Here is an 11504-nt window from a genome sequence, read left to right on the forward strand (position 1 = left end):
AAGGCTGCTCCGTTTGTGCCACAAGTTCATTCAAGATTCTTTATTTGTCACATGCATAGTTGTACTAGAGTTTACTAGACTTTAGAGTACAACGTGCACTGAAATGAGATGTGTCCTGAAACGGTCCTCTGTGCATAAACAGGATATTATATACAGTAAATAGTTAATTATAAACATTAAGTATGTTAAATAAAACAATCTGGAAATTTTACATTTAAAGTCTGAAAATGTACATTGTGCCAGTGGAATGTTAAAGTGTCTCGTGCATACATTGCAACGTTCACGTTCCACGCAGTAACGCCAACGCTTGAACTCCGCCCCTGTGCCTCGTGATCAGTTTGAGTGTTCTTGAGTTAAAAGTGGCAAGTATGGGACGGATGTAAACAAGGTCACGGCCTTGACCCTTACAAAGCGGGACTTCCTGTAGTATAAAAGTGAGCTTTGCTTTCTTGCACCTGATCTAAGAGATCGGGTGCAGGTAGGTAACTGGTTAGTTTTTTTTAAAGCCACCATTAAATTCGCCATTTTGTGGTGCGCGTGCCCTGTATTCCTCCCTCGTTTCTTCTTATCTGCCAGTTAGAGTTAGCTGGCATGCTAGCAATGGATAGCATGCCAGCTAATATTCAAGTGTTTGTGTAGACTGTTTTTCTTTGAAGGTCCTACCCAATCAAACATAGCAAAACAATAGAAGTATTTTGCTAGGTGATGTCTGGCTATTTTATTGCTCTTTATGTAATTAGGATTTGGCACCACCTTCCAGCTGACTTTTTAAATGGCTCTGAGGAGATGTCGTGGAAAAGACACCCAGCACAACATCTCCCGAAAAATTAGTTAATTGTTTTCTGCATTGTTTGTTGGGAGCCAACGTCATTTGTACTGGTATTGAAGGCAGTTAGAGCTAGTCTTCTCCTGAACTATGTGTGTTTGAACTGAAGGGAGGGAAGAAAGAAAGAAAGCTATTGGAAAGTGCTCTCCAGAACGTCTCACTTTTCAAGTTGTTAGGGCATCTCCTTCTCTGTAACCTGTCAAGCTCCTGCATCCATAAAACAGACATGGAAGTAAAAAGTGGCCCAGTAGTGCTGTGAAAGCAAGTTCCTCTGTGTTTTGATGTCGACATCTTTGATATTGCATGTCTGAGAAAATTTGAGTGTTGCTCACCTGGTTCAAGAGCAGCAGAAGGGAAGGAGTTTGAGAGAAACTGTTTACTGAAACATGTCTTCTGACAGTGGTGCCGACATAAGTGGGATGATGGCCTCCTCATCAAGTGCCAAGAAAAATAACAGAAAAAGTGCCATCAGAGAGCGCATATGTCTGACCAACTACATGGGATTCCTTAACCACGTGAGAAAACAGGTGGGTGTTTAAGAATACAAAAGCCTGTAGACTAATGCTGCCAAAAGGCACGACTGTGGTTGTTCCCGTCTTGGTTCTTGTACTTTGTAGTACAAAGCAAGGTTGACGGGTTAGCGACACATACTGATGTTAAGGTCAGAATTTTCTGTGTCACAAAAGTAACACAGGAAACTCTGATTTACCTGACTAAATAATTGGCGTCGCCACATTGGTAATCCCTGACTGGGGCTTTAGGTCAAACACAAGGAAAGTTTGACAAAGTTGAACTTGCTATCTAGTACACTTCTTTGATGACTGATTTTCTCCAGGGCAGCCTCTGTGATGTGACCCTTGTGGTTCAGGGAAAACGCCTTGCAGCACACAGAGCAGTGCTAGCTGCAGCCAGCCATGTCTTCAGACTTATGTTCACCAGTAAGGGTAACACAAAACTACACAAAAGAACACGCATTAATACTCTACCTTGAGGCCTTACTACAAAACTGTCTCCAGAGAAACATCAGAGGAGCATCCCTTAGGTTTAGTAAAATAGAGAAAGAACCATGTGAGCCAAATTTTAAATATCTTGTAAAGACTAAAATTAAGTAACTGTGTGATGAGTTGAAACATAATGGTAAATCTACTCTGGTTTTGCTTGCCTTCCTTTTAATTCACAATATACATTTCATTTAATAAAATGGACTGCATTTGGCTTCAAAATGGTTTATTTCAACAAAGATGGCAAATTTCTGAAACGCGTATGGCTGTTGATGTAGTTCTGTTAATTGTTGTTAATTGTTTTATTTGTTTGTTTGATTTTCTTTTCACTTTCAGCCAGAATGAAGGAGTCTGTGTCTCCTGAGGTGGAGCTCAGGGGTGTTGAGCCTGAGGTCCTTGAGCTGTTGCTTGAATATATTTATACCTCACAGTAAGTGTGTTTAAAACAGGGCTACACTGTGAAGCAAGTTGAACCCAGTAAGGCTTTGTTTGTGTTAACTGGCTTGACAAAGCCTAAAACCACAGTCAGTGGTAATGGGTATCCCAATAGTAGCTAGCAGTTTTTTGGTTGTTTTTTTTTTCTTCTTTTAAGCCAGCTTTCTGCTTCAGACTCTGTGTGCACTCACATAAAATGGGATTTTGATGTGTCACAAGTCTTATTCTGCACAGAATAATCCCTACACCGCGTTCCAAATTATTATGCAAATTGTATTTAGTGTCATAAAGATTAGATATGATGTTTTTCAATTAAATGCATGGATGGCACTAGCTGTGTCCCAATTCAGGGTCTGTACGCGCACTATGCGTACTACGTACGGTGCGTACTATAAGTACGAGAAGTGCGGAAGTGAGAGGCTTGTGAAATGGGATGGTCTAGCCTGCGTCGCGCTGTTCAGGTTGCCTAGCAACCATGATACTAACCGCGAGAAACGTTACATACAGCTTTGTGTGACAGAATGAAGGAGAAAAATGTTTTTTGTTCGTTCATTTTTGTCATGACATCACTTTGATTAGTTGAGTAGGCTGAGACCACAGGACTGTAAAACATGATTGTTGGGCTTCATTTCTGTACTGTACAGTCGTTTTAAGATTAGTTAGTAAATAACAATTAGCTAATGTTGTTCATGAGACTAAAATCATGTCACTGATGTAATGTAAATATAATGGGGCCAGTTCTCTCTCTCTTTCTTAAACAGGCTGACTTCTGCTAAATGGGTCAAACTGGGCAGAAAGTATACAAACACATAACATCCTTATAGAATATGATGTAACACTATAGATCAACTTAGCTCAGAATATATAAAGCATATAAACAATTACAGCAATATGATGCAACAAACACAGCAGTGCTACTAATCCAAAATACTCAAAGCTTCATAGAACTGAAACAAACATTTATTTTTAGCTCCATTCTGCTGCTGATACATATTTTAGGTTTCTGAACATTAAACTTGTTGCTGCCTTTCATAGTGTGTAACTTGAAGGCCCTGAGTACTTTTTCCCACACTGAAAACACTGGGATGATAAAATTATTTGAACATTACCTAATAAGACTGATTCAGGACAGACAGTTAGTTATGTTAAACTTTCCTAGCAGTCCTTCACAAACAGGGAACAGTCTGTCTATTCTCTCCATCTGTCAGCTGCTGCTGGCTCTTCCTCCTCCTCTTCCTCACACACTGCTGAGTTTGTCCTGGTGGATCATCAGGGGTGCAAAGCCTCACAGATGATGTGCAGCAGTGGGTCCCTCAGTCCGTCCTCACTCTGGACACTTGCAGTTGTCACACATGGAAATCAAATGTGTGATAAGCTGCAGGATTCAAACACAAGTGTAACTTATAAATACATGTTCATACTTTCATACACAATCAGAGAGAAAGAAACAGAGAGAGAGAGTGCAGGACAGACAGGTGACAGTCTCAGGTGTATACACTGCTACAAACAGGAGGATTTAGTGTTTGTGTTATTACGACTGTAAACAAGAAGAGTTCCCAGATGGTACAGTGGACACATGTGTGACTCCTGTGATTAAAGCATCTTTCTTTCAGCTTAACGAATGAACCGTCAGCTCATTCAAACAAACGTTAAAGTCCATTTGGCTCGACACCACCGAACAGAGGCAGCAATATAACATAGCTAACATTAACAGTGCAGTGAATCCTGCTTGTGCCGTGATATTGACAGGACTGCAAACCGAGCAGCATCACTGACTTTCAGCTAGTTGTTTTTGTGGATATATGACTGACTTTAATTATCCACAAAATCATCAGATTATCTGTAGAATTAAGGTCGACTATTGAACGCGTATATTTTAAAGTAAAAGCTTTAAAACCAAGTTAACGCTGCAAGTACAAACATCGCTAATGTCACATAACTTTGCCGACATGTGGCCAACAGCAATGTTTTACTGTTCTTCATTATTAAACATTCGCACATAAATGACTGACATCATATTCAGTACTTACTTTTGACAGTTCACTCTTCGGCCGCTCCCTTCTGCCGTATTTTGTGGCAAAATTATCCACACCCACTGCCGCGCTATGAATTGTGGGATATATGGGACCACGAAGCGTGCACCGGACCACGCTTGATATTTGGGGAAATCGACGGCGCATTCGGAGTATGCATTTGAAGTACACTTCGAATTGGGACAGCCGTTGTCGCGTGGCGGTGACGTGATCGCACTTGAAAGGCGTACTTCAAGCGTGCATACCCTGAATTGGGACACAGCCACTGTGTCTCAGTGCTCTTTGGATCAATTCAATTCAATTTTATTTATATAGCGCCAAATCACAACAAATGTCGCCTCAAGACGCTTCATAGATACAGAGAAAAGCCCAACAATCATATGACCCCCTATGAGCAAGCACCTTGGCGACAGTGGGAAGGAAAAACTCCCTTTTAACAGGAAGAAACCTCCGGCAGAACCAGGCTCAGGGAGGGGCGGCCATCTGCTGCGACCGGTTGGGGTGAGAGAAGGAAGACAGGATAAAAGACATGCTGTGGAAGAGAGACAGAGATTAATAACAGATACGATTCAATACAGAGAGGTCTGTTAACACATAGTGAGTGAGAAAGGTGACTGGAAAGGAAAAACTCAATGCATCATGGGAATCCCCCGGCAGCCTACATCTATTGCAGCATAACTAAGGGAGGATTCAGGGTCACCTGGTCCAGCCCTAACTATATGCTTTAGCAAAAAGGAAAGTTTTAAGCCTAATCTTAAAAGTAGAGATAGTGTCTGTCTCCCGAATCCAAACTGGAAGCTGGTTCCACAGAAGAGGGGCCTGAAAACTGAAGGCTCTCCCTCCCATTCTACTTTTAAATACTCTAGGAACAACAAGTAGGCCTGCAGAGCGGGAGCGAAGTGCTCTAATAGGGTGATATGGTACTACAAGGTCATTAAGATAAGATGGGGCCTGATTATTTAAGACCTTGTATGTGAGGATCACTAAAATCAATCTCTGACACCTGTGACTATTAGTTTCCAGGTGAGCCCAATTAAAGGAAAAACTACTAAAGAAGTATGTTCCACATTATTAAGCAGACCACCATTTTCAAGCTATATGGGACAGAAAAAGGATCTCTCTTCTGCTGAAAAGTGTGAAATAGTGCAATGCTTGGCCATGGAATGAAAACCTTAGATATTTCACAAGAACTTAAGTGTGATCATTGTACTGTGGCTGAGTCACAGCACACACGGGTTCATGCAGATAAAGGCTTAAGGGAGGTTTCTGCCAGACAAATGCATTGGATTAAGAGCAAGCTTTTTTTTTTTTTTTTTTTTTTTTTTTAATATAAATGCTTGGCTCTAAACACATGCTGTAAATAAAAGAATAGGAGAAAACATGGCATTTTTATTCACTTTTAAACCAGAAAGCCTTAACATAACTAGTGCATTAATCTTACTTTGCAGTACACTCATCATATGGCAATAAGCGATAGTTTTGTTTTCTTTTTTCATACTTTGTGTTTTGCCGTGTCCCAGAATCACAGTGGACAGTACTAATGCAGAGTCATTGCTGAATGTGGCCAACCAGTACCAGATTGAACCAGTGAAGATGATGTGTGCGAAGTTCATTTTTGGACAGATTGATGCAACAAACTGCCTGGGTAACAACAGAAACACAGACCTGCCATTGTGGATTTCTTTGAGTGATTCCTGTTCTGTGCTTTTGCAGGTATTTCAGTACTCGCAGACCGCATGAACTGTCCAGAGCTGAAGGCAGCAGCAGAGGAGTTTTCCTATCTCCACTTTACTGATGTCTGCAGACTGGATGAATTTCTAAATCTGGACATTGCACAGCTCACGCATCTACTGCACCAGGACAAACTCACTGTCTACTGTGAGACACAGGTACCACAGTGTCGACTAAAATTTTGTATTTAAAATAAAAAAAAAAAAATGTAGCTAACTGAAATCAAACTAGACCTGAAATTTAACTAATGCAAGTAAAAAAATAAAATAAAAAAAACGCTGTGGAAAGCCTTTGTTCCCACATGTTGCTCCATTCAGGTTTGTGATGCTGCAGTGCGCTGGCTAAAGTATAACATCCCAAGTAGACAACAGCATATTATGGATGTTTTGAGGTGCATTCGCCTATCTCTGGTCCCCAAAACCTTCCTGTCAGAAACTGTAAAGACTGAGTCGCTCTTCCAGGACAACCCACACTGTTTACAGATGATCACCCGTGAGTAGCAAAAATGAAATGAACTGCATCATTCAATGGAAGCAAAAAGTTTAAACTGATGAATTTCGGTAAAACTTGTTATACATGTACAACATAATATTGTGGCTAATTGAATTCCAGGGTTTTGCTGGAATATTTTCTGGGTTTTGTGTATATGTTGTTGCTCTAAATGGCCAGTATTGGTAATTTGGCTCGTCACGTGATACAGGCAAAGTTCAAATAGTTGCGATATTGCTTTCCACTGTGTAGATGGATATAGTCACTCATTCATTCACAAAAAAAACTCATTGCTTTTGCCTTAGGTGCGATGTGGGACCTTGGAGAGCTCAGCCAACCACGTCACAAGAAGTACGACAACTGCATTGGTCTGTTTGATGGTAACCGCTGCTACTACTTTGACCCCAAGGTAACAACAAATATTTACCAATTCTAGCCACAGGGGCATCACTCCAGACTGTGTAATATCGTTTAGGTATGGGCTTGTTTAGCAGTTGCTTGATATTTATTTACATTGCCACCTTAGGTAAATGTAGAGGAATGCCACTGATTACATATGAGCTACCTTTAACCTACTATAAGGAGGAAAAACTCTTAAAGTGACTTCCAGCTCAAGGCAGGCCAGCCATTTGTGGTGGAAGGTTAAGGGGAAATAAGATTGAGAAGATGAGCACGAAGCAACAAACGGTAAATGGGGCTAAATAGTGGTGCACATTAGTAGAATAACGATTTGGTTAATCTTCGGTGTTTGTTTTGTTGTTTTCTTTAAATAGTTCCATACAATAGCAGGTCTGTTCTAATCATTACACAAGTGTTGGTATTGCTTTCCATTCAGGATTACAGCTGGATGAGCATCAACTGCAAACTGTCAAAACGCCAGAATCCCACAGCTGTCCTCTGGAATAGGGTGGGCTCCATTTTAGGTGGCTCACACAGCTTTCACATCAAACACACAGACTTCTACAACATTCTGAGGAATAGATGCTCCAGGCCAGGGCCACCAACACCTCGTGAGAAGATGTCTGCGTGTGTTTTTGAGGGCAAGATCTTCACATCTGGAGGATCAGAAGCGGGTATGCATGGTGATATGTGTATCTCTTGAAGAGACTGTGGGCAGTAAATTTCTCTAGTTTTGCTATGAATGTAGTATAGCTAGTTATCAGTGGGGAAAGTTTCTAGCCATGTCTGCAAGCATATGTTTCTGATATTATGTAGTGTTTTTGCAGGTGGGTCAGCTGTGGACCTCTTTGAAAGTTATGACACAATGACAGAGTCATGGCAGGTCAACACCAGCATGCTAGTGTCCCGCTGCAGTCATGCCTCAGTGGAGGCCAATGGGCTCATTTATGTTTGTGGAGGAATGACTCGCAACAGTGTTTCTGGTAGAGTCCTCAGGAACTGTGAGGTCTATGACCCCAGCACACAACAGTGAGTCACTACAGCTCTGTATGCTGCTTTTTTGTCTGTGTATGTTTGCAATGTTTGGGACTTTGTGCTTTAAAGGAGGTATATGAATCAATGGGCATCCGGAGGCTAGCAAAGTTAAAGCTAAATGTATACCACTTTATTGCATGACTGACCAGTGTCACTGGCGATTGTGCGTGGTGTTCCTGCATTGCGCTGGAATTTTGATGAATTAAAAAAAAAAGTGGCAGCTGAAGTATAAATCTTGCATAAGTAAGCACAAAAGTTACTGTTGTTGTACTGGCCACAGTGGACGCCAGTGTAAAAATACATGGTTTCCAGGTTTCTCCCAGTGCACAATGGATCTTATAGCCACCCCGGCAGGTGGTCAACAAGGACACCAAAGTTTGTGAAAACATGGTATTTCAAAATAATACCATAATGCATCTTCTAAAAATCTCCACCAAATTCGAAGTCAGAAGTAAAGTTTTCTGAACTTTTAGTTTGATTATATTTATATAATAAATAATATAATAAAATTATATAATTGATACATTATCAAGATTGTTAGTAAGCTCATCCCTAGATTGTATGGCTACATGGCCAATACCTTCTCATTAGTCCTAAATAATGCTAATAAAATACTAGGAGCAGGATGATTGGTTGGTACAAACTCTGTCAAGTTAAAGTTTTATTTTATATAACACTAAATCACAACAGTCACTTTAAGGTGCTTTATATAGTAAAGATCCTACCATAGTGGAGAGAGTTGGTGTTGGTGGGAAGGGAAAAACTCCCGTTAACCAGATAAAACCCTCTGGGTGAACCAGGCTCGGGATGGGCCAGCTATCAGCTGTGACTTTTTGGGGTGAGCAAGGGAAACGACAAAATGAACACTATGGAAGAGAACTGAAGGTTTAGATATTGGTAGATGCCAATGGCTGTGTCTCAATTCAGGGGCTGCATCCTTTGGAGGACCCAGCTTTTGCAGTCTATGTGGGCCGGATCCGCTGAAGACGGAGAAGGCCGGAAGTGCCAAGCTGTGAAATGGGACTGTCTAGCCTTCAGATTTGCGTCACCACTGCCTAAGTGGAGTTTATTAAACTCAGCCGTCTGCTCCTTGCTATCTAAAATATAACGGGACATTGGAGTAAATTTAGCATTTATTCAGCTGTGAAAAAATTATAACTTTAATCTCAGCCAAACTGATTTTTCTCAGGAACAAATAAAACCCTGAAAAAAGCCAAACAATAACTTTTTTTTTTTTAGGTTATCTAAGTAACTTGTATCATGTTTAAACTGAGTAGTGAAAGACCGTGGGGGGAGTCTGGTGTTCTCGCCGGCGCTAGTGAGCCTTGACCACCCAGTCAGCTATCGAGCTGGTAGGTAACAGACGTCTCCGAAAACGTCAGAGCACTTTTGCAAATATGTGATGTCTTGATAAACCGAGCAGATATTTGAAGTTGACACACCTACATTCTCACGTGAAAATGTTAATTTTATTTTGTGACCCAGAAAGAGTAATATTTCAAACTCTTTAGCCAGGCTCCTCTGCCATTGCAGTGTTTGAAAAGTATTTTTATATTATTAATAATATTTTTATAATAAAGTATTGAAAAGAGTAATATTACAACTAGTTAGCTTCCGCCATTATTGGACACTGGAATTGGCTGGGAGGTGCTATGAATTCTGGGATAGGTTGGGCCACGAAGCATACACCGGACCCATAGTTCAAATCCAGGGAAATGAAGGACTCATTTGGAGCAGCCTTCGTTGCCTGGCTGTGACATAAACGGCCTTCAAATGCGGCCTCCGAAGCATGCAGCCCCTTAATTGGGGCATAGCATAAGTAACCATTGGTGGTTTTCAAGGCTTCATGTCGAAGAAGAGAAACTGATTATAGAATAGTTTTTGTACGTGGTTGTAAACCAGTCTATTTCTGCTTTGAAGCTGCACATTTTAACAATGGAATTTGGAGATTAACTTTGAACCAGATTTCAATGACAATTCCGGGAACTTTAGGGTTTTTGACACTTTGCTTTGGACATCGGTTTTCGGCACCAAAGTTGTCATTATCAAACATTGGAAAATCCTGCTAAATAAATTACCTTAAAAGCTTATTCAGTGGGTCATAAAACTCTCAAGAATACACATTAGATTTTTTTTTTTTCTTCTCTACACTATATTTGTTTTCTGCTACAACCTTCCAGGTGGAGAAAATTGCATGAAATGAGGGTTGCCAGGAAGAACCATGGGCTAGTGGTTGTCGACAACAAGATCTATGCTGTTGGGGGCGAAGGGTCAACTGGTAAAGAAAACAGCTGTTACAGTGTTAAGGAGTTTATCACGATGGCCATAGCTAGTAGGTCTGTATAATGCATGTTTGTTTGTTTGTTTGGGGGGGGGTTCCCTATTTTCCAGGTGGACTTCACTCAGTAGAATACTATGATATTACCACTAACAAGTGGCATGCTGCCTCAAGGATGCCGTGGAGAAGTCTCACAGTGAAATGTGTGCCTGTCGGTGACGTAATTTTTGTGCTGGCAGGCGATGGACTAGGGGCACAGTGCCTCACAAATGTCCTAGAATACCACACAAAAACCAATAGGTTGGTACATCAACTAAATACTGTTGACATAAACTATATAAAAATGGACAGCACTATATTTTTCAGAATGTCTAAACATCTCATTAATATGAATTTATTCTTAGTGGTAAATATATATAGTCAAACCATTTTGGTTGCACTTCTTTAACAAAATGTTAAATTCTTGTTAGAAATCAACACAAGCGATTGGGCAGTTGGGTTGTAAAAGGTACTGCCTAATATGACTTATCTTATTATTTTATGATGCTTTAGCCACTGCTGATATTTGTAAAAGAAGCATCATTACTATAAAGTCTGAGCAGTAAACACTCAATCTATTTGCTCAACTTTTTACTGAAACATTTCTTTTGTGTTCAGGTGGGTAACATCCAAAGCTCAAGCTTTTTTCTCCACCAGCTGCATTATCTGCACGGTTTGTCCATGAGAGTTCATTGAAGGCAGCCGCATAATGTTTTTATTTGCCTCATCCTCATAGGACAAGATACACATTTGATTGTTATGCTTGTTTGAGACCCCTAGGATTCCTGTAGTGGAATAGTAAACTGATTTGCACAAGGACCTACTTCTGAAAGGGTTACTCATCACAAAAATTCTCTTGCTTGTAAGTGTTTGGCAGATATCTGCTGTGTAGATGTGCTGTGTTTTTATTGATTCATGACTAATTTAATAAAAGTGCTTGGATCCAAAATGGATGCTGAAGATTCTACTGTAAAATCAGATTAATTACCCTTACTTTGATAAAACATCCAAACCAATTGCCTGAAAGTGAAATAAAAAAACTGCCTGAAGAAGTAACTGACTTGAGGGCCTCAGAGGTTTCGCCACATTCTTTTAATATCCTTACACTACATTTTGTATGTTTGGTTGTTTTTTTTTTTTTGTTTTGTTTTGTTTTGTCTTGGTTTTTTTTTTTTTTTTTTTTTAAGTTTATTAAACAACTGGCTCTACTCTAATTTTTACCAGTAGAGGCAAGAGTA

At 40.3% G+C, this 11504-nt stretch overlaps 1 protein-coding gene across 5 annotated transcripts; it reads left to right on the forward strand.

Annotated features, from left to right (window-relative positions):
- Window positions 1-342: 342 nt before the first annotated feature.
- LOC102798775 (kelch-like protein 7) lies at window positions 343-11315 on the forward strand. Of its 5 annotated transcripts, none has more exons than XM_035913514.2 (13): window positions 343-434; window positions 1227-1353; window positions 1662-1764; window positions 2164-2257; window positions 5816-5940; window positions 6009-6184; window positions 6344-6518; window positions 6821-6924; window positions 7351-7588; window positions 7742-7943; window positions 10130-10227; window positions 10341-10527; window positions 10885-11315. In XM_035913514.2, exons 2-13 carry the CDS (start codon window positions 1246-1248, stop codon window positions 10949-10951), a joined length of 1677 nt encoding a protein of 558 aa, XP_035769407.1. In that variant the 5' UTR covers window positions 343-434; window positions 1227-1245; the 3' UTR covers window positions 10952-11315. The 5 variants fall into 5 exon arrangements, with proteins under 5 accessions (XP_035769407.1, XP_035769409.1, XP_035769408.1 ...); XM_035913516.2 differs by having other exon boundaries at window positions 11003-11315; XM_035913515.2 differs by having other exon boundaries at window positions 375-478.
- Window positions 11316-11504: the final 189 nt, after the last annotated feature.

Source organism: Neolamprologus brichardi, chromosome 20, assembly GCF_056152115.1.
Source record: "Neolamprologus brichardi isolate AB-2024 chromosome 20, ASM5615211v1, whole genome shotgun sequence".
Lineage (NCBI taxonomy): Eukaryota > Metazoa > Chordata > Actinopteri > Cichliformes > Cichlidae > Neolamprologus > Neolamprologus brichardi.